A 27,904-nucleotide genomic window follows, 5' to 3' on the forward strand; every position below is an offset into this window, starting at 1 on the left:
CAGGTTCGATGCAGGAAGAATGTTCCCGATGTTGGGGAAGTCCAGAACCAGGGGACACAGTCTTAGGATAAGGGGTCGGCCATTTAGGACCGAGATGAGGAGAAACTTCTTCACTCAGAGAGTTGTTAACCTGTGGAATTCCCTGCCGCAGAGAGTTGTTGAGGCCAGTTCATTGGATATATTCAAGCGGGAGTTAGATATGGCCCTTAAGGCTAAAGGGATCAAGGGGTATGGAGAGAAAGCAGGAAAGGGGTACTGAGGGAATGATCAGCCATGATCTTACTGAATGGTGGTGCAGGCTCGAAGGGCCGAATGGCCTACTCCTGCACCTATTTTCTATGTTTCTATGAGGGAGGTGAGAGGAAGGGCCGGTTCACTCTGGGCTGTGATGCCCATTGTGGCTCACTCAGTGAGGGGTGGGCTACCAGGAGCAGTCAGGGCCCGTGGATCCCGTACCCCTCCCCACGGGCAGTCAGGGCCTTTGGGAGAGGAAGACAACAAAATAAATAGGCACGAGATAAAGATTGAAAAGTCCTTTAATATTTTATGAGGAAATTCTTGACAGGTTTGAAAACACAGACCGTTTCATTCACATTATATTCATCCCCAAGGACACTTGGTCCTCATACACCCTATCCCCCCCGAGACCCGCTTCACAGAGGGTGTCTCAATCGACCCGGAGGAGGGCAGGAACTCCAGGGGAGGGCCCAGGCCTGTAGCAGGGCTAGGCCCAAAGGACAAAGGGTATGGGTCAAGGGTCAGGGGCCAATCCCAGCGAGACTGGGAGTGGGGGAGGAGGAGGAGGGAAGGGGAGGACTGAGTCAGGTTCTGTGAGGAAGGAGCAAGGAGGAGGCAGAGATAGAGGGAGGGAGGGAGGGGCAGAGGATGGGTGGTCAGATTCTGCAAGAGCCAGGGGCCTGGGAGAGGGGGCGAGAGGGAGGGACGGAGGGAGAGGAAGCGAGATGGAGGGACGGAGAGAGGGGAAGGGAGAGAGATGGAGGGAGAGAGATGGAGGGAGAGAGAGAGATGGAGGGAGAGAGATGGAGGGAGGGAGAGGGAGAGAGAGGGAGGGAGAAGGAGAGAGATGGAGGGAGGGAGGAAAGTAGGCAGAGAGATGGATGGAGGGAGGGAGAGGGGGATGAGAGAGAGGGAGGGAGACAGATGGAAGGAAGGAGAGAGATGGAGGGAGAGAGACGGAGGGAGAGAGAGAGACGGAGGGAGAGAGACGGAAGGAGGGAAGGAGGGCGAGAGATGGAGGGAGGGAGAGAGATAGAGAGAGGGAGAGAGATGGAGAGAGGGAGAGAGAGGGAGGGAAGGAAGGAGGGAGATGGAGGGAGGGAGAGAGATGGAGAGAGGGACAGGAGAGAGATGGAGAGAGGGATGGGAGAGGGGGAGAGATGGAGAGAGACGGAGGGAGGGAGAGAGATGGAGAGAGGGACAGGAGAGAGATGGAGAGAGGGAGAGAGATGGAGGGAGGGAGAGAGATGAAGGGAGGGAGAGAGACGGAGGGAGGGAGAGAGACAGAGGGAGGGAGGGAAGGAGGGAGGGAGAGAGGGAGAGGAGAGAGATGGAGAGAGGGATGGGAGAGGGGGAGCGATGGAAGGGATGGGTGGGGCTCTGGTTGTGCGAGAGCCATGGCGAGGGGGGTTAAGAAAACTAAGAGAGGGAATGTTCTCGAAGTTGGCGCAGTGACACAGAGCACTGAGCCGCAGGGACAGGACTCACAGCGAGCCGTCAGTAAGTTATTGTTAAACGTCGGATGTGGGTGTGAAGATCCAGTCACAGAAAGCTAGCCCACAGGTACAACAAATAATTACACCGGCCAATGAAACGTTGGCCTCTAAGTCAAGGGCTGGGATATGCAGGGGGTGGAGGTGATGCTTCAGCTGCACACACCTCTGGTTAGGCCCCATCTGGAGAACCACGTTCGGTTCTGGGCGAGGGCACCCGGATCGCCCCCCGCACCCACCCCCTCCTCGGGGTGAAAGGTCATGCCTACAAGCTGAGGGGGTGGCTAAACAATTGAAAAACATCGTTTCCGTCCCACCGCAGTTTCCACGGCGATGAAGAAACTCCCCTGTCGTCACGGCGACGGGCCTATTTACGAAGGTGATGGGGGCAGGGCAGGGCAGGATGTCGGCCATCTTGAAGATTTTCGAACACGATTACATTTTGGGTTCCCCCACCCCCCCCCCCCCCCACCCGTCGGCCCGCCATTCTACTGCGGGAAGCGGCGTCCTTGGCGAGGGACCGGGGATGGGGTTGGGGGGTCCGGGCCGTGCGGTCCTCCTCCCGGTTACGAGATGCCGTACAGGCTGGAGGTGACCTCCCGGATGGCGTTGGTGAAGCGATCGCTGAAATTGTCGTTGAGGAGGAGGAAGGAGGTCCGGATGTCCAGCTCCCGGTCCAGCAGCTGCTTGGCGGCGACTTGGTGGATCTGGACAATGGGGAGAAAACGAGAAGGTCAAGGGGGTAGGGGGGGGGGGGGGGGGAGGGCGGAAGGTCATGGGAGGGGTCACCGAGGGGGATTCTGGGAGGACAAGGGGACGGTGGGGGCGGGAATCACAACAGTGCGAGGATACTGCCCACCTGATCTGGCCACGGGACAGAGTCCCGTCTGTACCGCCTGTAAGAACATAACATAAGAACTAGGAGCAGGAGTCGGCCATTCGGCCCCTCGAGCCTGCTCCGCCATTCAATAAGATCACGGCTGATCTCCGGCCTCAACCCCACTTTCCTGCACTGTCCCCATATCCCTCGATTCTCTTAATTTCCAAAAAACTACCGATCTCGGCCTTGGATATACTCAAAGACTGAGCCTCCACAGCCCTCTGGGGCAGAGAATTCCAAAGATTCACCCCCCTCTGAGTGAAGAAGTTTCTCCTCATCTCAGTCCTAAATGGCCGAGCCCTTATCCTGAGACTGTGTGACCCCTGGTTCTAGACTCCCCAGCCCCGGGGGGGGGGAAACACCCTCCCTGCATCTACCCTGTGCAAGAGGGGTTGTCTGGAGTGAGCTGTGTGACCCTGGGGTAGGGGGGGGTGTCGGTGTTGGAGGGACAAGAGGACTATCCTTTCCACATCCACTGAGATGCACAGCGCTCTGGGAGTGTTTGATGGGACAGTGAGCAGATAACACTTCGCACCCATTCCATGGACACTGACCCCTTGCTCCCCCCGACTGGATCGGAAGCCAAATTACGGTGCGATGCGGCTGTTTTCCCCTCTCTCGTCTCCTTTTCCCTCGGAGAATCTCATTGGTTCCCTCGGCAGAGCCAATGGGGTGTCCGGGCAATTAGGGGGCAGTGTGATGTATGCACCGGTGAGCATGCTCGCAGGTTTGTAGAGCTGTTGCGGTGGGAGGGGCTTCGACAGTCACGTGATGTCCACGCCGCTCAATAAAACCCCAGCCAGTTGGGTTCGGGGGAATCCACGATGGGGCAGCTGGTTGTGAGCCCGGTGGATGGACTGGTAACGTGTCGTGTGAGCGTTAATCCTTTGCCAATAAAATTGTTGGTGGCCCTCCCTCCTCGCCCGTCAGCCCGGATGGCCGACAGGGCATTCCGGCATGGGGAGGCATCACAGCCGAGTCAGAGTCGCAGGTTTCCCGGCAGGAGTCACCCCGAGCAACACGGGCCCGGGGAGTGGGGGCGCGATGGATCCCTGGGATCTTCCTGTTCTCTGTGTGCCTCAGTACCGTGCTGACGTGTAGACTGAGGCACTGGGGGAAGTGTATCACTGATGTAATGCAACTCCTGGCCTACGGACAATAAACGCTCATGCGTCATGGTCACACAGCACCGTCCTTGTAGCGCGTGCTTGTTAGTGGTCTCTGCGTCAAGGTACCACCGGGATGGGTGGGGTGGGAGATGGTGGCGAGGGAGGTGGACCTGGCCATTTTGTCTCCCAATAGGGAGACCTTGTTGGCCAGACCTTCTCCTCACCCACCGCGGGGTTGATGCAGCTCCCCTCTTGTTCACATGGTTCACCCCGAGCCCATGACATCACAGCCTGGAGAACCAATGGCGCGAGGAGAATGGCCTGAGGTCGGGTGGAAGGGACCATTAATAATCCCGGGGAGAGGGGTCCGATTTGGAGTCAGTCAACATTGAGCCAAGGCGCGTCATTATGAGGTGTGGCGAGGGGTGGGATGTAAGGGTGGGGTGTGGGGGAGGGGAGGGGGTGGGTGTGTGGGGGAGGGGGTATGGGTTGTGGGGGGAGGGGAGGGGGTGGGTGTGTGGGAGGGGGTATGGGCTGTGGGGGAGGGGAGGGGGTATGGTTTGTGGGGGAGGGGAGGGGGAGGGGGTGTGGGACGGGGGAGCGGGTGTAGGGTGGGGGAGGGGGTGTGGGTGTAGGGTGGGGAAGAGGTGTAGGGTGGGGAGGGGGTGTAGGGGGGGGGTGTAGGGAGGAGGGGGTGTGGGGGGAGGGAGAGGGGGTGTAGGGGTGGAGAGGGGGTGTAGGGTGGGGAGGGGGTGTAGGGTGGGGGAGGGGTTGTGGGGGGAGGAGGTGTGGGGGAGGGGGAGGGGGTGAAGGATGGGGAAGAGGTGTAGGGTGGGGAGGGGGTGTAGGGGGAGGGGGTGTGGGGGAGGGAGAGGGGGTGGTAGGGTGGGGAGGGGGTGTGGGGGAGGGGTTGTGGGGGAGGGGGTGTAGGGTGGGGAGGGGTGTGGTGGGAGGGGGTGTGGGAGGAGGGGGAGGGGGTGTAGGGTGGGGAGGGGTTGTGGGGGGAGGGGGTGTGGGAGGAGGAGGTGGTGTAGGGTGGGGGACGGGGTGTGGGAGGGGGAGGGGTTGTGGGGGGAGGGGGAGGGGATGTAGAGTGGGGGAGGGAGTGTGGGGGGAGGGGTGTGGGGGGAGTGGGAGGGGTGTGGGGGGAGGGGGTGTGGGGGAAGGGGGAGGGGGTGTAGGGTGGGCAGGAGTTGTGGGGGGAGGGGGTGTGGGAGGAGGAGGGGGTGTAGGGTGGGGGAGGGGGTGGGGGAGGGGGTGTAGGGGAGGGGAGGGGTGTGGGGGGAGGGGTGTGGGGGAAGGGGGAGGGGGTGTAGGGTGGGGAGGGGGTGTAGGGGAGGGGAGGGGTGTGGGGGGAGGGGTGTGGGGGAAGGGGGAGGGGTGTGGGGGGAGGGGGTGTGGGGGAGGGGGAGGGGGTGAAGGATGGGGAAGAGGTGTAGGGTGGGGAGAGGGTGTAGGGGGAGGGGGTGTGGGGGAGGGAGAGGGGGTGTAGGGTGGGGAGGGGGTGTGGGGGAGGGGTTGTGGGGGAGGGGGTGTAGGGTGGGGAGGGGTGTGGTGGGAGGGGGTGTGGGAGGGGGAGGGGTTGTGGGGGGAGGGGGAGGGGGTGTAGGGTGGGGAGGGGTTGTGGGGGGAGGGGTGTGGGAGGAGGGGGAGGGGGTGTAGGGTGGGGAGGGGTTGTGGGGGGAGGGGTGTGGGAGGAGGGGGAGGGGGTGTAGGGTAGGGAGGGGTTGTGGGGGGAGGGGTGTGGGAGGAGGAGGTGGTGTAGGGTGGGGGACGGGGTGTGGGATGGGGAGGGGTTGTGGGGGGAGGGGGAGGGGGTGAAGGATGGGGAAGAGGTGTAGGGTGGGGAGGGGGTGTGGGGGAGGGGTTGTGGGGGAGGGGGTGTAGGGTGGGGAGGGGTGTGGTGGGAGGGGGTGTGGGAGGGGGAGGGGTTGTGGGGGGAGGGGGAGGGGGTGTAGGGTGGGGAGGGGTTGTGGGGGGAGGGGTGTGGGAGGAGGGGGAGGGGGGTAGGGTGGGGAGGGGTTGTGGGGGGAGGGGTTGTGGGGGGAGGGGGAGGGGGTGTAGGGTAGGGAGGGGTTGTGGGGGGAGGGGTGTGGGAGGAGGAGATGGTGTAGGGTGGGGGACGGGGTGTGGGAGGGGGAGGGGGTGAAGGATGGGGAAGAGGTGTAGGGTAGGGAGGGGGTGTGGGGGAGGGGTTGTGGGGGAGGGGGTGTAGGGTGGGAGGGGTGTGGTGGGAGGGGGTGTGGGAGGGGGAGGGGTTGTGGGGGGAGTGGGAGGGGGTGTAGGGTGGGGAGGGGTTGTGGGGGGAGGGGTGTGGGAGGAGGGGGAGGGGGTGTAGGGTGGGGAGGGGTTGTGGGGGGAGGGGGTGTGGGAGGAGGAGGTGGTGTAGGGTGGGGGACGGGGTGTGGGAGGGGGAGTGGGGGGAGGGGGAGGGGGTGTAGGGTGGGGGAGGGAGTGTGGGGGGAGGGGTGTGGGGGGAGTGGGAGGGGTGTGGGGGGAGGGGGTGTGGGGGAAGGGGGAGGGGGTGTAGGGTGGGGAGGAGTTGTGGGGGGAGGGGGTGTGGGAGGAGGAGGGGGTGTAGGGTGGGGGAGGGGGTGTGGGAGGGGTTGTGGGGGGAGGGGGTGTAGGGGAGGGGAGGGGTGTGGTGGGAGGGGTGTGGGGGAAGGGGGAGGGGTGTGGGGGGAGGGGGAGGGGAGGTGGGGGGAGGGGTGTGGGGGGAGGGGGAGGGGAGGGGGTGTGGGGGGAGGGGTGTGGGGGAGTGGGTGTGGGGGAGGGGTATGGGGGGAGGGGGTGGGGGAGGGGGTGTGGGGGGAGGGGTGTGGGGGAGTGGGTGTGGGGGGAGGGGTGTGGGGGAAGGGGGAGGGGTGTGGGGGGAGGGGGTGGGGGAGGGGGTGTGGGGGGAGGGGGTGGGGAGGGGGTGTGGGGGGAGGGGTGTGGGGGAAGGGGGAGGGGTGTGGGGGGAGGGGGAGGGGTGGGGGAGGGGGTGTGGGGGGAGGGGTGTGGGGGAGTGGGTGTGGGGGAGGGGGTGTGGGGGAGGGGGTGTGGGGGGAGGGGTATGGGGGAGGGTGTGTGGGGGAGGGGGTATGGGGGGAGGGGTGTGGGGGAGTGGGTGTGGGGGGAGGGGGTGTGGGGGCAGGGGTGTGGGGGAGTGGGTGTGGGGGGAGGGGGGTGTGGGGGAGGGGGTGTGAGGGAGGGGGTGTGGGGGGAGGGGTGTGGGGGAGTGGGTGTGGGGGGAGGGGTGTGGGGGGAGGGGTGTGGGGGAGTGGGTGTGGGGGGAGGGGGTGTGAGGGAGGGGGTGTGGGGGGAGGGGTGTGGGGGAGTGGGTGTGGGGGGAGGGGGTGTGGGGGGAGGGGTGTGGGGGAGGGGGTGTGGGGGAGGGGGGTGAGGGAGGGGGTGTGGGGGGAGGGGTATGGGGGAGGGTGTGTGGGGGAGGGGGTGTGGGGGGAGGGGTATGGGGGAGGGGGTGTGGGGGAGGGGGTGTGGGGGAGGGGGTATGGGGGGAGGGGTATGGGGGAGGGGGTGTGGGGGAGGGGGTATGGGGGGAGGGGTATGGGGAGGGGATGTGGGGGAGGGGGTATGGGGGGAGGGGTATGTGGAGGGGGTGTGGGGGAAGGGGTGTAGGGTGGGGGAGGGGGTGTAGGGTGGGGGAGGGGGTGTGGGGGAGGGGGTGTAGGGTGGGGGAGGGGGTGTGGGGGAGGGGAGGGGTTGTGGGGGGAGGGGGTGTGGGGGAGGGGGTGTGGGGGAGGGGAGGGGTTGTGGGGGAGGGGGTGTGGGGGAGGGGAGGGGTTGTGGGGGGAGGGGGTGTGGGGGAGGGGGTGTAGGGTGGGGAGGAGGTGTAGGGTGGGGGAGGGGGTGTGGGGGAGGGGAGGGGTTGTGGGGGGAGGGGTTGTGGGGGAGGGGGTGTGGGGAGGGGGTGTAGGGTGGGGGAGGAGGTGTAGGGTGGGGGAGGGGGTGTGGGGGAGGGGAGGGGTTGTGGGGGGAGGGGTATGTGGAGGGGGTGTGGGGGAGGGGGTGTAGGGTGGGGGAGGGGGTGTAGGGTGGGGGAGGGGGTGTGGGGGAGGGGAGGGGTTGTGGGGGGAGGGGTTGTGGGGGAGGGGGTGTGGGGGAGGGGGTGTGGGGGAGGGGGTGTGGGGGAGGGGGTGTGGGGGAGGGCCAAGTTCCTCCCTGGACGGTGATGAGTTTCTCAGCCGTCGAGTCAGTTGCCGTTAGCTCCTCACCGAAACACAAGGTGACCTGGTACTGGGGCTGGTCCCCACACTCCGCCTGGTACAGCTGCAGCTCTGTGAGGGAGTTACATCCGACGTTAGCCTCGCTCCTTCCTGCTCCCGCATCATACCCTCCGCTCCCCCGGACACTCACACACACAACCACAACAACAACCTGTATTTATAGAGCGCCTTTAACGTAGTGAAATGTCCCAAACTCCCTCACAGGAGTATTGTGAGGTAAAAATTTGACACTGATCCACTCAAGGAGAAATTAGGGCAGGTGACCAAGTCAGAGAGGTGGGTTTTAAGGAGCGTCTTGAAGGAGGAGAGAGAGGTCGAGAGGTGGAGAGGTTTAGGGAGGGAGTCCCAGAGCGTGGAGCCCAGATTATAATCAGGGATGGTCAGGGGGGCAGAATTAGAGGGGCGCAGACATCTCGGGGGGTTGTGGGGCTGCAGGAGATTACAGAGATAGGGAGGGGCGAGGGCCATGGAGGGATTTGAACACGAGGATGAGAATTTTGAAATCGAGGCGTTGCTTAACCGGGAGCCAGTGTAGGGCAGTGAGCACAGGGGGTGATGGGTGAGTGGGACTTGGTGCGAGTTAGGACACGGGGCAGTGAGCACAGGGGGTGATGGGTGAGCGGGACTGGGTGAGAGTTAGGACACGGGGCAGTGAGCACAGGGGGTGATGGGTGAGTGGGACTTGGTGCGAGTTAGGACACGGGGCAGTGAGCACAGGGGGTGATGGGTGAGTGGGACTTGGTGCGAGTTAGGACACGGGGCAGTGAGCACAGGGGGTGATGGGTGAGTGGGACTTCGTGTGAGTTAGGACACGGGGCAGTGAGCACAGGGGGTGATGGGTGAGTGGGACTCGGTGCGAGTTAGGACACGGGGCAGTGAGCACAGGGGGTGATGGGTGAGCGGGACTTGGCGCGAGTTAGGACACGGGGCAGTGAGCACAGGGGGTGATGGGTGAGTGGGACTCGGTGTGAGTTAGGACACGGGTCAGTGAGCACAGGGGGTGATGGGTGAGTGGGACTTGGTGCGAGTTAGGACACGGGGCAGCGAGCACAGGGGGTGATGGGTGAGTGGGACTCGGTGTGAGTTAGGACACGGGTCAGTGAGCACAGGGGGTGATGGGTGAGTGGGACTTGGTGCGAGTTAGGACACGGGGCAGTGAGCACAGGGGGTGATGGGTGAGTGGGACTTGGTGGGAGTTAGGACACGGGGTCAGTGAGCACAGGGGGTGATGGGTGAGTGGGACTCGGTGCGAGTTAGGACACGGGGCATTGAGCACAGGGGGTGATGGGTGAGTGGGACTCGGTGCGAGTTAGGACACGGGGCAGTGAGCACAGGGGGTGATGGGTGAGCGGGACTTGGCGCGAGTTAGGACACGGGGCAGCGAGCACAGGGGGTGATGGGTGAGTGGGACTCGGTGTGAGTTAGGACACGGGGCAGTGAGCACAGGGGGTGATGGGTGAGTGGGACTGGGTGCGAGTTAGGACACGGGGCAGTGAGCACAGGGGGTGATGGGTGAGTGGGACTGGGTGCGAGTTAGGACACGGGGCAGTGAGCACAGGGGGTGATGGGTGAGTGGGACTGGGTGCGAGTTAGGACACGGGGCAGTGAGCACAGGGGGTGATGGGTGAGTGGGACTTGGTGGGAGTTAGGACACGGGGCAGCGAGCACAGGGGGTGATGGGTGAGTGGGACTGGGTGCGAGTTAGGACGGGGCAGCGAGCACAGTGGGTGATGGGTGAGTGGGACTTGGTGGGAGTTAGGACACGGGGCAGTGAGCACAGGGGGTGATGGGTGAGTGGGACTTGGTGGGAGTTAGGACACGGGGCAGTGAGCACAGGGGGTGATGGGTGAGTGTGACTTGGTGGGAGTTAGGACACGGGGCAGTGAGCACAGGGGGTGATGGGTGAGCGGGACTTAGTGTGAGTTAGGACACGGGGCAGTGAGCACAGGGGGTGATGGGTGAGCGGGACTTGGTGCGAGTTAGGACACGGGGCAGCGAGCACAGGGGGTGATGGGTGAGCGGGACTTGGTGTGAGTTAGGACACGGGGCAGTGAGCACAGGGGGTGATGGGTGAGTGGGACTGGGTGTGAGTTAGGACACGGGACAGTGAGCACAGCGGGTGATGGGTGAGCGAGACTCTGTGCGAGTTAGGACACGGGACAGCGAGCACAGCGGGTGATGGGTGAGCGGGACTCGGTGCGAGTTAGGACACGGGGCAGTGAGCACAGGGGGTGATGGGTGAGCGGGACTCGGTGCGAGTTAGGACACGGGTCAGTGAGCACAGGGGGTGATGGGTGAGTGGGACTGGATGTGAGTTAGGACACGGGGCAGTGAGCACAGGGGGTGATGGGTGAGTGGGACTCGGTGCAAGTTAGGACACGGGGCAGTGAGCACAGGGGGTGATGGGTGAGTGGGACTGGGTGTGAGTTAGGACACGGGGCAGCGAGCACAGGGGGTGATGGGTGAGTGGGACTTGGTGTGAGTTAGGACACGGGGCAGCGAGCACAGGGGGTGATGGGTGAGTGGGACTGGGTGCGAGTTAGGACACGGGGCAGTGAGCACAGGGGGCGATGGGTGAGCGGGACTCGGTGCGAGTTAGGACACGAGGCAGTGAGCACAGGGGGTGATGGGTGAGTGGGACTCGGTGTGAGTTAGGACACGGGGCAGTGAGCACAGGGGGTGATGGGTGAGTGGGACCCGGTGCGAGTTAGGACACGAGGCAGTGAGCACAGGGGGTGATGGGTGAGTGGGACTCGGTGCGAGTTAGGACATGGGGCAGTGAGCACAGGGGCTGATGGGTGAGCGGGACTCGGTGTGAGTTAGGACACGGGGCAGTGAGCACAGGGGGTGATGGGTGAGCGGGACTCGGTGCGAGTTAGGACATGGGGCAGTGAGCACAGGGGGTGATGGGTGAGTGGGACTCGGTGCGAGTTAGGACACGGGGCAGTGAGCACAGGGGGTGATGGGTGAGTGGGACTTGGTGGGAGTTAGGACACGGGGTCAGTGAGCACAGGGGGTGATGGGTGAGTGGGACTCGGTGCGAGTTAGGACACGGGGCAGTGAGCACAGGGGGTGATGGGTGAGTGGGACTCGGTGCGAGTTAGGACACGGGGCAGTGAGCACAGGGGGTGATGGGTGAGCGGGACTTGGCGCGAGTTAGGACACGGGGCAGCGAGCACAGGGGGTGATGGGTGAGTGGGACTCGGTGTGAGTTAGGACACGGGTCAGTGAGCACAGGGGGTGATGGGTGAGTGGGACTGGGTGCGAGTTAGGACACGGGGCAGTGAGCACAGGGGGTGATGGGTGAGTGGGACTGGGTGCGAGTTAGGACACGGGGCAGTGAGCACAGGGGGTGATGGGTGAGTGGGACTGGGTGCGAGTTAGGATACGGGGCAGTGAGCACAGGGGGTGATGGGTGAGTGGGACTGGGTGCGAGTTAGGACACGGGGCAGCGAGCACAGGGGGTGATGGGTGAGTGGGACTGGGTGCGAGTTAGGACGGGGCAGCGAGCACAGGGGGTGATGGGTGAGTGGGACTTGGTGGGAGTTAGGACACGGGGCAGTGAGCACAGGGGGTGATGGGTGAGTGGGACTGGGTGCGAGTTAGGACACGGGGCAGTGAGCACAGGGGGTGATGGGTGAGTGGGACTGGGTGGGAGTTAGGACACGGGGCAGTGAGCACAGGGGGTGATGGGTGAGCGGGACTTGGTGCGAGTTAGGACACGGGGCAGCGAGCACAGGGGGTGATGGGTGAGCGGGACTTGGTGTGAGTTAGGACACGGGGCAGCGAGCACAGGGGGTGATGGGTGAGTGGGACTGGGTGCGAGTTAGGACACGGGGCAGTGAGCACAGGGGGTGATGGGTGAGCGGGACTCGGTGCGAGTTAGGACACGGGTCAGTGAGCACAGGGGATGATGGGTGAGTGGGACTGGATGTGAGTTAGGACACAGGGCAGTGAGCACAGGGGGTGATGGGTGAGTGGGACTGGGTGTGAGTTAGGACACAGGGCAGTGAGCACAGGGGGTGATGGGTTAGCGGGACTGGGTGCGAGTTCGGACACGGGGCAGGGAGCACAGGGGGTGATTGGTGAGTGGGACTCGGTGCGAGTTAGGACACGGGGCAGTGAGCACAGGGGGTGATGGGTGAGCGGGACTGGGTGTGAGTTAGGACACGGGGCAGTGAACACAGCGGGTGATGCGTGAGTGTGACTCGGTGTGAGTTAGGAAACGGGGCAGTGAGCACAGGGGGTGATGTGTGAGCGGGACTGGGTGTGAGTTAGGACACGGGGCAGTGAGCACAGGGGGTGATGGGTGAGCGGGACTGGGTGTGAGTTAGGACACGGGGCAGTGAGCACAGGGGGTGATGGGTGAGCGGGACTCGGTGTGAGTTAGGACACGGGGCAGTGAGCACAGGGGGTGATGGGTGAGCGGGACTCGGTGCGAGTTAGGACACGGGGGCAGCCGAGTTTTGGATCACCTCTAGTTTACGTCGGGTAGAATGTGGGAGGCCGGCCAGGAATAGTCAAGTCTGGAGATCACACACACCCCCACTCTCACTCACACACCCACACATATTCACACACACACACTCACTCACACTCTCACTCACACATACTCTCACACACACACACACACTCTCACTCACACATACACACACACACACACTCACACTCACATACACATACTCACACACACTCTCACTCACACACACACACTCACACACACACTCACACACACACTCTCACTCAGACATACACACACACACACTCACTCACACACACACACACACACACTCTCACTCACACATACTCACACACACACACTCACACATACACACACACACACACTCTCACTCAGATACACACTCTTACTCACACATACTCACACACACTCTCACTCACACACACACACTCACACACACACACTCACACACACACACTCACTCACACATACTTACACACTCACACATACTTACTCACACACACACACACACTCACACATACGCACACTCTCACATACACACACACTCACACACACACACATACACTCTCACTCACACATACACACACTCACTCACACACACACACACACTCACACATACTCACTCACACATACACACACTCACTCATACACACACACTCACACATACTCACACTCTCACTCACACATACTCACACACTCTCACTCACACACACACACTCTCACTCACACATACACACTCTCACACACACACTCACTCACACTCTCACTCACACATACTCACACACACACACACTCACACACACACACTCACTCACACACACACATACTCTCACTCACACACACACACATACTCACACACACACACGCTCTCACTCATACATACACACACTCTCACTCACACACATACACACACACACTCTCACTCACACATACTCACACACACACACGCACGCACACTCTCACTCATATACACACACACTCACACTCTCACTCACACATACTCACACACACACACTCTCACTCATACACACACTCACACTCACACACAAACACACATACTCTCACTCACACACACACTCACAAACACATACACACACTCTCTCACACATACATACTCTCACTCACACACTCACACTCTCACTCACACACACTCTCACTCACACATACACCACACACTCACACATACACCACACACTCTCACTCACACACACTCACACATACACCACACACTCTCACTTGCACACTCTCACTCACACATACACCACACACTCACACTCACACATACACCACACACTCACACACACTCTCACTCACACATACACCACACACTCTCACTCGCACACTCTCACTCACACATACACCACACACTCTCACTCACACATACACCACACACTCACACTCACACATACACCACACACTCACACTCACACATACACCACACACTCTCACTCGCACACACTCTCACTCACACATACACCACACACTCTCACTCACACACACTCTCACTCACACATACACCACACACTCACACTCACACATACACCACACACTCTCACTCGCACACACTCTCACTCACACATACACCACACACTCACACTCACACATACGCCACACACTCACACTCACACATACACCACACACTCTCTCACACATACACCACACACTCACACTCACACATACGCCACACACTCACACTCACACATACACCACACACTCTCTCACAACACTCACACATACACCACACACTCTCTCACACATACACCACACACTCACACTCACACATACACCACACACTCACACTCACACATACACCACACACTCTCACTCGCACACACTCTCACTCACACATACACCACACACTCTCATTCACACATACACCACACACTCACACTCACACATACACCACACACTCTCACTCGCATACACTCTCACTCACACATACACCACACACTCACACTCACACATACACCACACACTCACACTCACACTCACACATACACTACACACTCACACATACACCACACACTCTCACTCGCACACACTCTCACTCACACATACACCACACACTCACACATACACCACACACTCACACTCACACATACACCACACACTCTCACTCGCACACACTCTCACTCACACATACACCACACACTCACACACACACATACGCCACACACTCTCACTCGCACACACTCTCACTCACACATACACCACACACTCTCACTCACACATACACCACACACTCACACATACACCACACACTCACACTCACACATACACCACACACTCTCACTCGCACACACTCTCACTCACACATACACCACACACTCTCACTCACACATACACCACACACTCACACATACACCACACACTCACACTCACACATACACCACACACTCTCACTCGCACACACTCTCACTCACACATACACCACACACTCACACTCACACATACACCACACACTCACACTCACACACACTCTCACTCACACATACACCACACACTCACACATACACCACACACTCTCACTCACACATACACCACACACTCACACATACACCACACACTCACACATACACCACACACTCTCACTCACACATACACCACACACTCACACATACACCACACACTCACACATACACCACACACTCACACACACACATACGCCACACACTCTCACTCGCACACACTCTCACTCACACATACACCACACACTCTCACTCACACATACACCACACACTCTCACTCGCACACACTCTCACTCACACATACACCACACACTCTCACTCACACATACACCACACACTCACACATACACCACACACTCACACTCACACATACACCACACACTCTCACTCGCACACACTCTCACTCACACATACACCACACACTCTCACTCGCACACACTCTCACTCACACATACACCACACACTCTCACTCACACATACACCACACACTCACACATACACCACACACTCACACTCACACATACACCACACTCTCACTCGCACACACTCTCACTCACACATACACCACACACTCACACTCACACATACACCACACACTCTCACTCACACTCACTCTCACCCACTTTCCTGTTACCATACTTTCTCCCCCCACACTTCCATCGTGACATTCCCCCGTTTCCCGGGCGATCGCCCCCTCCCCCTCTGCGCGGTTTGGCGAGTTGCGGATCCGTCGCCCCCCCCCTCGCGCCCCCGACAGGTAGTTACCCCGCTCGAACTTGGCGCGGTCGAAGAGCTTGGCCACTTTCTCGCGCTCCAGCTTGTTGGTGCGGTCGGGGAGGGGGGAGCAGGGGCCGCTCCAGAAGACACGACCCTGACACAGGCGCTGCACGAAGATGCCGTTGGCGTTGCTGTCCAGCATCACACCGCGCTCCAGGAAGGTCAGTAGCTCCTCGGTGGCCTGGCGCTTCTCCGGGACCCCCACGCTGTCTGTCGGGGGGAAGCACAGCTTCTCCATGGTCTGCACGCCGAAGGAGGTCTCTCCACGGGACGGGGGTGGTGCTGACGAGATCTTACAGCCGTGTCGTGTCACTGTCCGGCTCACCTCCACCCCCCCGTAGTGGAAGGAGATGCACATCGCATTGGGGTCTAGGGGAGAAAGAACAACTTGCATTTAGATAGCGCCTTTCACGACCATCGGACGTCTCAAGGCGCTTTACAGCCAATGAAGTACTTTTGGAGTGCAGCCACTGTTGTAATGTGGGAAACGCCAATTTGCGCACAGCAAGCTCCCACACACTGCAATGTGATAATGACCCAGATCATCTGTTTTTTTGTTATGTTGATTGAGGGATAAATATTGGCCCCAGGACCCCGGGGATAACTCCCCCTGCTCTTTTGGGATCTTTGACGTCAACCCGAGAGAGCAGACGGGCCCTCGGTTTAACGTCTCATCCGGAAGAAGTCTCCTCCGACAGTGCGGCACTCCCTCAGTACTGCCCCTCCGACAGTGCAGCACTCCCTCAGTACTGCCCCTCCGACAGTGCGGCACTCCCTCAGTACTGCCCCTCCGACAGTGCGGCACTCCCTCAGTACTGCCCCTCCGACAGTGCGGCACTCCCTCAGTACTGCCCCTCCGACAGTGCGGCACTCCCTCAGTACTGCCCCTCCGACAGTGCGGCACTCCCTCAGTACTGCCCCTCCGACAGTGCGGCGCTCCCTCAGCACTGCACTGGGAGTGTCAGCCTGGATTTATGTGCTCGAGACCCTGGAGTGGGACTTGAACCCACGACCTTCTGACTCCGAGGCGAGGGTGCAGCCCACTGAGCCACTGGGACGTTGGCCAGAGACACACTGGCTCCATAAAGAATTGTTCTTTTGAATTTCGATAGGCCTGTGTGACAAGGCGAGGCCTCTCAGAAAGAGCTATCCGATTCCTCTGCTCCTCCCCCTATACCTGCATATATTTCCCCTTCGCGTAGTTATCCAATTCTCGTTTGACAGTTACAATTGAATCCGCAGCATAACTAATCCTCCGTACCATCGCCCGCCTCCACCCCCTGCCTCAGTTCATCTGCTGAAACCCTCGCCCATGCCTTTGTTACCTCCAGATTTCACTATCCCAACGCACTCCTGGCTGGCCTCCCACATTCTACCCCACGTAAACTAGAGGTGATCTAAAACTCGGCTGCCCCGTGTCCTAACTCGCACCGAGTCCCACTCACCCATCACCCCCTGTGCTCACTGCCCCGTGTCCTAACTCGCACCGAGTCCCACTCACCCATCACCCCCTGTGCTCACTGCCCCGTGTCCTAACTCGCACCGAGTCCCGCTCACCCATCACCCCCTGTGCTCACTGCCCCGTGTCCTAACTCGCACCAAGTCCCGCTCACCCATCACCCCCTGTGCTCACTGCCCCGTGTCCTAACTCACACCCAGTCCCACTCACCCATCACCCCCTGTGCTCACTGCCCCGTGTCCTAACTCACACCCAGTCCCACTCACCCATCACCCGCTGTGCTCACTGCCCCCGTGTCCGAACTCGCACCAAGTCCCGCTCACCCATCACCCCCTGTGCTCACTGACCCCGTGTCCTAACTCACACCAAGTCCCGCTCACCCATCACCCCCTGTGCTCACTGCCCCGTGTCCTAACTCACACCGAGTCCCGCTCACCCATCACCCCCTGTGCTCACTGCCCCGTGTCCTAACTCACACCCAGTCCCACTCACCCATCACCCCCTGTGCTCACTGCCCCGTGTCCTAACTCACACCCAGTCCCACTCACCCATCACCCCCTGTGCTCACTGCCCCGTGTCCTAACTCACACCCAGTCCCACTCACCCATCACCCCCTGTCCTCACTGCCCCGTGTCCTAACTCGCACCGAGTCCCACTCACCCATCACCCCCTGTGCTCACTGCCCCGTGTCCTAACTCGCACCGAGTCCCACTCACCCATCACCCCCTGTGCTCACTGCCCCGTGTCCTAACTCACACTGAGTCCCGCTCACCCATCACCCCCTGTGCTCACTGCCCCGTGTCCTAACTCACACCCAGTCCCACTCACCCATCACCCCCTGTGCTCACTGCCCCGTGTCCTAACTCACACCGAGTCCCGCTCACCCATCACCCCCTGTGCTCACTGCCCCGTATCCTAACTCGCACCGAGTCCCACTCACCCATCACCCCCTGTGCTCACTGCCCCGTGTCCTAACTCACACTGAGTCCCGCTCACCCATCACCCCCTGTGCTCACTGCCCCGTGTCCTAACTCACACCGAGTCCCACTCACCCATCACCCCCTGTGCTCACTGCCCCGTGTCCTAACTCACACCCAGTCCCACTCACCCATCACCCCCTGTGCTCACTGCCCCGTGTCCTAACTCACACCGAGTCCCGCTCACCCATCACCCCCTGTGCTCACTGCCCCGTGTCCTAACTCACACCCAGTCCCACTCACCCATCACCCCCTGTGCTCACTGACCTACATTGGCTCCCGGTTAAGCAACGCCTCGATTTCAAAATTCTCATCCTGGTTTACAAATCCCTCCATGGCCCTCGCCCCTCCCTATCTCTGTAATCTCCTCCAGCCCCACAACCCCCCGAGATGTCTGCACTCCTCTAATTCTGCCCTCCTGACCATCCCTGATTATAATCGCTCCACCATCGGTGGTCGTGCCTTCTGTTGCCTGAGCCCCAAGCTCTGGAACTCCCTCCCTAAACTTCTCCGCCTCTCGACCTCTCTCTCCTCCTTTAGGATGCTCCTGAAAACCTAACCTCACTGACCAAGCTTTTGGTCACCTGCCCTAATATCTCCTTTCGCAGCTCGGTGTCAAATTGTGTTTGATAACGCACCTGTGAAGCACCCTTGGGATGTTTCGCTGAGTCAAAGGCACTATATAAATACAAGTTTTTGTTGTTAAACTCTGGCCAATCAGGACTCATCTGCACTAATGCTCTGTTCTCACTTCGAGTGGTTTAATAAGAACACAAGAATTAGGAGCAGGAGTCGGCCATTCGGCCCCTCGAGCCTGCTCCGCCATTCAATACGATCACGGCTGATCTCCGACCTCAACTCCACTTTCCTGCACTGTCCCCATATCCCTCGATTCCCTTAATCACATTGTCCACATGCCCCCGACACGAGACTCCCAAAGCAAGCGCTCTACTCAGAACTCCCACACGGCAAGCGAGCCCCAGGTGGGCAGAGGAAACGTTACAAGGGACCACCCTCAAAGCCTCCCTGATAAAGTGCAACATCCCCACCGACACCTGGGAGTCCCTGGGCCCAAAGACCAGTCCGCCCTAAGTGGAGGAAGTGCATCCGGGAGGGCGCTGAGCACCTCGAGTCTCGTCGCCGAGAGCGTGCAGAAAGCAAGCGCAGGCAGCGGAAGGAGCGTGCGGCAAACCTGTCCCACCCTCCCCTTCCCTCAACCACTGTCTGTCCCACCTGTGACAGAGACTGTGGTTCCTGTATTGGGCTGTTCAGCCACCTGAGGACTCACTGTTAGAGTGGGGAGCAAGTCTTCCTCGACTCCGAGGGACTGCCTCTGATGATAATATCAAAAAATCTATCGATCTCAGCCTTGAATATACTCAAAGACCGAGGGCTCGAACCTCCACTTTTGTGCTTATCGCCCAGAAATTGGCGTTATTTCCGGCATGGGCGGTAAAAAAAGGGTTTTCTGACCGCCGGCTTCTCGCCCGTTCTCAAACCACCTCGTTTACATTTTTGAGAATGGGCGTTACATCGAGCGATATCAAATGGGCGTTGGCGTTAAATTATTCCGACCATCGGCCGTGAAGTGTGGCCGTCCACAGCAACGGCACGGCAACGCTCGATTCCCGCGATTCAGGAGGTCAAGGGTCACCGTGACATGCGCGGAAGAGGAGACAGAGAGAGAGAGAGAGGGAGCTCAGAGGCACTGAAGGCGTGTGTGGCTGTGGTGTGGGCTTGTCTGGCTGTTGTGGGAGGCACGAGGGAGATTCACCGGCAGCAAGAAGCCCACTCAGCACCAAGATCAGAGTTGGCACCCAGTTTTTGTCCAACAAATAAGATGTAACGTGGAAGGGACGGAGGAGGTCCCTGGAGCTGGTAGCCAGGAACGCTGGTGGCAGAGGGCTCCCAGTGGTCCCCGGAGCGCGGCACTGCACCCCAAGGTGTCGCACCCCCATTGCCCACCACACACGAGAGCCAGCAGCAACATCTTGCTTCTGGCTCGGAGCACGTTCCCACCTCGGGACCGTCCTCTCCCGTATCCGTCCAAGCAGCGGTTCGGCCATCATCCCCCACCCCCGCCTCCCCCCCCCGCGCCCCCCCCCCCCCCCCCCCCCCCCCCCGCATTGAAGCATCGCCTGAGGACCTCCTCGGCCAGGCGGCTTGGAGTCAGGAGGGGAAGCGTGAGGCGGGGTGGGGTAGGGGAGTGGGGGGTTGGTTTGTACAGAAATACTGATGATTTCAGACTAATGTTCGGTCTAAATGTTTTTTATTTAACAAAACCTTGCAGCACATTGGCTCAGTTGGCTTCACCATTACACCGATGAATCCTTAACATCAAAGGGTATAATCACACTTAACGTCAATCAACGTAAACTTTAACTATCACCAAGGTGGTGCCTACCATTGACGTATGACCTGCACACCCAGCAGTGTGTCAGCCTTGGAAATAACACCAACGTTCTTTCAGGCAAAGCGCTCATTGATGAGCTCCTGACGTAAGGCTCTTGCAGCTATCATGCCACCCCGGGCCCTTTCCATGCGGTCTACAGGGGGGGCGGGGGCATGGCTTCAGCGTCAGCCTGATTGTCTGGGCCGCTGTCAGCATCCGCCTCCTCGTCCTCCTCTTCCTCTCTCTGGGGAGGTGGACTGTCAGACTCTTCAGGCAACTCTTGTCCCCTCCTGATAGCCAAGTTGTGCAGCGTGGAGCACACCACCACGAACTGAGCTACCCGCTCAGGGTGGTATTGGAGCTCGCCTCCCGAGTGGTCCAGGCATCTAAAGCGTTGCTTCAGCACTCCAATGGTTTTCTCCGCGATATTGCGAGTGGCTCTGTGGCTCTCGTTGTATCGCCTCTCGGCCTCGGTGTGGGTGTCACGCAGGGGGGTGTCATCAGTCAGGTGGCGAGGCCGTATCCTTTGTCCCCAAGCATCCAGCATTGACCTTGTGGCTGACTGTTAAACAAGCCAGATACAGTGCTCTCACGCAGGACATGAGCATCATGGATGCTGCCCGGAAATTGAGCGTTCACTGCCAGTATAATTTGCTGGTGGTCGACACGAGTTGGACATTCAGGGAGTGGAATCCCTTGCGGTTCCTCAAAACCTCAGCATCCCGAAAAGGTGCCCGCCTCGCGGTGTGCGCACAGTCTATTGCTCCCTGCACCTTGGGGGAGGTCGCAATTCTGGAGAATCCTGGAGTCCTCTCACTCCGTGCCTCCCTGGCCATAGGGAAGCTGATCCAGTCCCTCCTGCGGAGCGTACAGGGCTTCAGTGACCTGTCTAATGCAGCGATGTGTGGCATGCTGGGAAAGTCCGCAAATGTCGCCAGCTGTGGCCTGAAAAGAACCCGAGGCGTAGAACGACAGTGCCGCGGTGACTGTGACCTCGAGGGACAGTGCAGTCCCGACGGTGCTGGCAGGCTGCAGATCTCCCCTTATCAGCTGGCATAACCCCTTTGTGGAAGCGCAGTCTCCGAAGGCAGGTGGTGTCAGGCAAGTCGAGGTAAGAATGTTTCTCCTTGTACTTGCGGGGGGGGTGTAACGTCTGTCTGTCACGTCTTACATTGGGCACATGGTGCAGTGGTGCGTTCCTTCGGCGATGTCGCGTCTCCTGCATGTATTTGGTCACCAAAGCGAGGGTGAGAAAGGACAGGCCCCATTGCAGTAGCTCTCTGTTCCTCTGCTCACAAACAAGGAATGTTCAATTCCAATGGGTCACAGTGTGGTCAAGATGTCTGTAGAGATGTTCACATCAACTCCAACATCCTGCAGAGTATATCCGAACTCCCCCCGAGGTTGAAGCACAGCGGCCTTTTAAAGGACGCGACATGTGATCTAGAACATGGCGTCCGTAACGCTGTGATTTGTTCCGGTTAGTTCCACGTTTTTGTGGGCGTTTTTTTTTTGGGCGGGCGATATTGTGGGCGATATGTGTGTGTGCGAGGTGGTGAAATTGACACTGGGCGATCTCCATGGCCGCTAGTCTGGGTAAATATGCTCTTTCCGACAAAAAACAGTGGGCGGGCGTTAATATTGAATCTCGGCGCTAATTCCGTGCGGAAAGTGACGGCGGGTGATATTATGGCCGTTGAATTCACCCGTTCTGCTGATTCCGCCGGAAAAAAAGTGGGTAATATTTTTTCTCGCCGTTAAGCCCATCGGGAAAATAACGCTCGCCGACAAGTCTCCTACAAAAAGCCCGTCAGTTCCCATTTTGTGGCCAAAATGGACGCTATCTGGGAGTTATACGTCATTTCAGCGGTTAAATGGGCATTCAGTGGGCGTTAAGCAGGCAAAAAAAGTGGAGGTTCTAGCCCTGAGCCTCCTCAGCCCTCTGGGGCAGAGAGTTCCAAAGATTCACCCCCCTCTGAGTGAAGAAGTTTCTCCTCATCTCAGTCCTAAATGGCCGAGCCCTTATTCTGAGACTGTGTGACCCCTGGTTCTAGACTCTCCAGCCCCGGGGGGGGGAAACACCCTCCCTGCATCTACCCTGTCAAGCCCTGTAAGGATTCTGTATGTTTCAATGAGATCACCTCTCATTCTTCTAAACTCCAGAGAATATCGGCCCAGTGTGCTCAAGGCCTAGGAATCAGTCTCGATAACATGCGTTGAACTCCCTCCGAGGCAAGTATATCTTTACACTGAGCAGACCAGGCCTATTCTCTCTGGAGTTGGTCTCATTGAAATGGACAAGATCCTGAAGGGAGTGGTGTGCCTTTGGAATTCTCTGCCCCAGAGGGCTGTGGAGGCTCAGTCTTTGAGTATATTCAAGGCCGAGATCGATAGATTTTTGGATATTGAGGGAATCGAGGGATATGGGGACAGTGCAGGGAAGTGGACCCGAGGTCGAAGGTCAGCCGTGATCTTATTGAATGGCGGAGCGGGCTCGAGGGGCCGAATGGCCGACTCCTGCTCCTGGATCTTATGTTCTTATTAAATTGACTATAAAGTAATGGAGCAGAGGGAACGATTTAAGCACAGCATTGAAACGGCACAGTGCGATTAACTGGGAACTCTGAGTGTCAGATTTCAAAATCTGCTGCTATTTACTCTCATTGTGTAATCGAGGACTGAGTTTTGAAATCAGAAACAGAGGTTAGACGGTGATTCACGTTCCACATGTTGTATGCGTCATCTGCTTGTGGTCACATTGCAAGCGGTGGGCCAAGAATGCGAGGAAATGTGCAAACTGATCCGATCATGGACTCAGCTCCACTTCCCCGCCCGCTCCCCATAACCCTTCACTCCCTTATCGCTCAAACATCTCAGCATGGCACCGACAAAGGCCACACGTCTCTGTTCCCCTCCCCGGGACTCTTTCAAGGAGGGAGAGGAAAACGCGGACGCCAGGATATTAGTTACATGTTACCTCAAATCTACCACCAGGCTCATGGTCTACAGGGCTGTAGTGATACCCGCCCTCCTGTATGCCTCAGAGACGTGGACCATGTACAGTAGACACCTCAAATCGCTGGAGAAATACCACCAACGCTGTCTCCGCAAGATCCTGCAAATCCCCCGGGAGGACAGACGCACCAACGTTAGCGTCCTCGACCAGGCCCAACATCCCCAGCATCGAAGCACTGACCACAGACACTCGACCAGCTCCGCTGGGCAGGCCCACATTGTCCACATGCCCCCGACACGAGGCTCCCCAAAGCAAGCGCTCTACTCGGAACTCCTACACGGCAAGCGAGCCCCAGGGTGGGCAGAGGAAACGTTACAAAGGACCACCCTCAAAGCCCTCCCTGATTAAAGTGCAACATCCCCACCGACACCTGGGAGTCCCTGGGCCCAAAGACCAGTCTGCCCTAAGTGGAGGAAGTGCATCCGGGAGGGGCGCTGAGCACCTCGAGTCTCGTCGCCGAGAGCAGGCAGAAAGCAAGCGCAGGCAGCGGAAGGAGCGTGCGGCAAACCAGTCCCACCCTCCCCTTCCCTCAACCACTGTCTGTCCCACCTGTGACAGGGACTGTGGTTCCTGTATTGGACCGTTCAGCCACCTGAGGACTCACTGTTAGAGTGGGAGCAAGTCTTCCTCGACTCCGAGGGACTGCCTACGATGAATTACCTGTCTCCGGGAGGCTCGGTAACATCAGGAGCGTGACGTCATTCGTGCAATTATTCTCCACTGTGAGCGGGGAAAGAAAGGGGTAGATTTAGACGGAGGTAACCACTGCCCAGCAATCCTGGACAAGGCTTCAGTCAGCAACCCCCGCGTGTGTAATGTATGCACTTGTTATGTACGCTCCCTGGTTTGTGCAGCTGTTGTCGAGGCTGCAGCCATGCAAGTCTGAAAACGGCCACTCTCATCCGCTCTTCGAAGCTAAACAGAGTCCGGCCTGGTTAGGACTTGGAATGGGAGAAGGCCAGGTACAGTGATCTTTACCCGATGGAGTGCACTCTACGCGGGAGTCCCTCCCTCTATTTAATGGGGACTTGGCCTGGGGGGGTATTGCACGGAGCAGTCCCGTGCAATCGGTTTTTAAGTCGGATCACGGGCTCCCAGGCCGCCTGCAATCTCTGCGGTCTGGAGGAGTCCGTGTTCCACGTGTATGTTGTATGTGCGAGGTGGCAGCCCCTGTTCCATTGTCTGAAGGGGCTGCTCCTGAAATTCTGGTTTGCACTTCAGTCCCACGCTCCTGATCTTCGGGCACCCTGTGCGGAGGGGAGCGGGCAGGTCCGAGGGCCTCCTCGTAGGGGCCTGCTCCTGGGCACGGCCAAGGGGGCCATCAGCCGGTCCAGGCAGCGGGCGGTCGAGGGGGCCGTTCAGCCCCGACCGCCTGCCTCTCTTCCGCGGTTACATCCGGGCCGGGGTGTCCCTGGAGATGGAGCACGCGGTGTCCACCGGTACGCTCGCGGCCTTCCGCCAGAGGTGGGCACCGGAGGGACTGGAGTGCATCATCACCCCCGGCAACAGAACTCTAATTTGATTTTAAGTTTCTGTTAAAGTTGTATTTGGAAATTTGTGGGTTCTCGTGCCCTTGCCAAAAGGGGAGCACTTGGTTTAAAGTTCGACTTGAAATAGTTGTAGAGCTGTTGAGTGGGAGGGGCTTAGCCAGTCACGTGATGTTCACAAGACTCAATAAAACCCCAGCCAGTTGGGTTCGGGGGATCCACGATGGGGCAGGTGGTTGTGAGCCCGGTGGATGAACCGGTAATGTGTCGTGTGATTGTTAAACCTTTGTTAATAAACAAACTAGTTCTTAATAGCAACGTGTCGCTATGGATTCTTAAGCCAAGAACCCAGGAAGCAAATACGTTACATCCACCTGCTCCCCAGTCCTGTCCTGAAAGTGGGATTTCAGAACCAAAACAAATTGTGTCCCTTTTAAATTAGTAAGGCATATATGTGTCCCATTGAGAAACATGATCCTGGTGGGGCCTAGGCAACACTGATCGAGAACTACTCTGCCCTGGGCGGGGCCTAGACGACCCGAGTGGGCCTTTGCATCCCTGGATGGGGCCGAGACGACCCCGTGCGGGGCCTAGATTATCTTGGGCGGGGTCTAGCGACCCGAGTGGGTCTTTGTGACCCTGGGCGGGACCTACACGACCCTGGGCGGGACCTAGACGACCCCGGGCAGGGTCTAGCGACCCGAGTGGGTCTTTGTGACCCTGGGCGGGACCTACACGACCCTGGGCGGGACCTAGACGACCCCGGGCAGGGTCTAGCGACCCAAGTGGGTCTTTGTGACCCTGGGCGGGGCCTAGACGACCCTGGGCAGGGTCTAGCGACCCAAGTGGGTCTTTGTGACCCTGGGCGGGGCCTAGACGACCCTGGGCGGGGCCTAGACGACCCTGGGGGGCCCAGACGACCCCGGGCAGGGTCTAGCGACCCAAGTGGGTCTTTGTGACCCTGGGCGGGGCCTAGACGACCCTGGGCGGGGCCTAGACGACCCTGGGTGGGGCCCAGACGACCCCGGGCAGGGTCTAGCGACCCAAGTGGGTCTTTGTGACCCTGGGCGGGGCCTAGACGACCCTGGGCGGGGCCTAGACGACCCTGGGGGGGCCCAGACGACCCCGGGCAGGGTCTAGCGACCCAAGTGGGTCTTTGTGACCCTGGGCGGGGCCTAGACGACCCTGGGCGGGACCTAGACGACCCTGGGCGGGGCCTAGGTGGCCCTGGGTGGGACCTGGATGATCCTGGGTCTTAGGCGACCCTGTGTGGGGCCTAGACGACCCTGGGCGGGGCCTAGGCGACTTGAGCGGGCCTTTGTGACCCTGGGCTGGGCCTAGACGACCGTGAGCGGGGCATGGATGACTCTGGGCGGGGCCGAGTCACCCCTGGGGCCTCGACAACCCTGTGTGGGGCTTAGGCGAACCTGGGCGGGGCCGAGGCTACCCTGGGGCCTAGTAGACCCGGGTGGGAGCCACGTTCAGACACGATTCAAAAGCGAGACCACCGCCACTCCCATTGGCTGTTGCCGGCGGTGACCTTGGGCCCTGTTACTGGTGAGGGGGGGCGGTCCCGGGGCCTTTCCCGGGGTGGGGGCGCCCTGGGCCTTTCCGGCCTGAACGCGCTGTCGGGAGGAGGGGCCGTGGCCCCCTGGGCTGTACCTTCTACGGCGGGGGTCGCGCTCCACTCCAGCGAGGTGCTTTCTCCGGAATCTTCCTCCTGCACGGACATCTCGGAGCCCGAACTGGGATCGGAGCTGCTGTCGCTCTCGGCCTGCTGGGAGTCTGGAGCAGGGCTGCCTCTCAATTCCTGCTGGGAAACAAGGGGAGCGAGGGGTGGGGGGGGAGTTAGTCTCTGCCTTGCTGCGGGTACAGGCACTGGGGAGGCCCACTACCCACTCGGCCCCCTCAGCATCCTGTGTCCCACAGATTCCCCACTCCTCGCCTCGGCTCGAAACGTGCCCGCAGTTCGCCTCCTCCCCTCCCCCTCCTCCTCGAGTGGACAACACACAGCCCCTCCCCCGCACTCCTCCCCTCTCCCTCCCCCACCCCGCACACCTCCCCTCCTCCCCCCACCGCACTCCCCCCTCCCCCTCCTCCTCGAGTGGACAACACACAGCCCCTCCCCCGCACACCTCCCCTCCCCCTCCCCCCCGCACACCTCCCCTCCCCTTCCCCTCCCCCCCGCACTCCTCTCCCCCCCGCACACCTCCCCTCCCCTTCCCCTCCCCCCCGCACACCTCCCCTCCCCTCCCCCCCCGCACACCTTCCCTCCCCTCCCCCTCATCCCTCCGCACACCTCCCCTCCTCCCCCCCACCGCGCTCCCCCCTCCCCCTCCCCCCCCGCACACCTCCCCTCCCCCTCCCCCCCGCACTCCTCCCCACCCCCCGCACACCTCCCCTCCCCCTCATCCCTCCGCACACCTCCCCTCCTCCCCCCCCGGCGTTCCTCCCTCCCCCTCCCCCCACCGTGCTCCCCCTCCCACTCCCCCCCGCACACTTCCCCATCTCCCCCCCCGCGTTCCTCCCTCCCCCTCCCCCTCGCACTCCTCCCCTCCCCCCCACCGCATTCCTCCCCTCCCCTCCTCCTGGAGTGGACAACCCACAACCCCTCCCCCGCACACCTCCCCTCCTCCTCCTCCCCCCGGACCCCCCCCCCCCCGCCACGCGCTCCCCCCTCCCCTCCCCCACCGCGCTCCCCCTCCCCTCCCCCCCGCGCTCCCCCTCCCCCCCTCGCTCCCCCTCCCCTCCCCCCCGCGCTCCCCCTCCCCTCCCCCACCGCGCTCCCCCCTCCCCTCCCCCTCCCCCACCGCGCTCCCCCTCCCCTCCCCTCCGCCATGAGCTCCCCCCTCCCCCTCCCCCCCGCGTTCCTCCCTCCCCTCCCCTCCGCCATGAGCTCC

General features: G+C 60.4%; 1 protein-coding gene across 3 annotated transcripts in view; it reads right to left on the reverse strand.

The window, feature by feature from the left end:
• Nucleotides 1–520: 520 nt before the first annotated feature.
• LOC139235593 (interferon regulatory factor 8-like) overlaps nucleotides 521–27,904 on the reverse strand; it is a 39,738-nt gene continuing 12,354 nt past the window's right edge. Inside the window, exons 5-9 of one of the 3 annotated variants that reach the window (XM_070866624.1) lie at nucleotides 26,667–26,814; nucleotides 24,178–24,237; nucleotides 15,662–16,042; nucleotides 7,884–7,999; nucleotides 521–2,437 (exon numbers count right to left, since the gene is read on the reverse strand). In XM_070866624.1, coding sequence (XP_070722725.1) covers nucleotides 2,297–2,437; nucleotides 7,884–7,999; nucleotides 15,662–16,042; nucleotides 24,178–24,237; nucleotides 26,667–26,814 — 846 coding nt within the window. In that variant the 3' untranslated portion in view covers nucleotides 521–2,296. Of the gene's footprint in view, nucleotides 2,438–7,883; nucleotides 8,000–15,661; nucleotides 16,043–24,177; nucleotides 24,238–26,666; nucleotides 26,818–27,904 lie in introns of all 3 variants that reach the window. The other 2 variants (XM_070866626.1, XM_070866625.1) reach the window with 2 other exon arrangements.

The sequence above is a fragment of the Pristiophorus japonicus genome, chromosome 23 (assembly GCF_044704955.1).
Source record: "Pristiophorus japonicus isolate sPriJap1 chromosome 23, sPriJap1.hap1, whole genome shotgun sequence".
In the NCBI taxonomy this organism is placed as follows: domain Eukaryota; kingdom Metazoa; phylum Chordata; class Chondrichthyes; family Pristiophoridae; genus Pristiophorus; species Pristiophorus japonicus.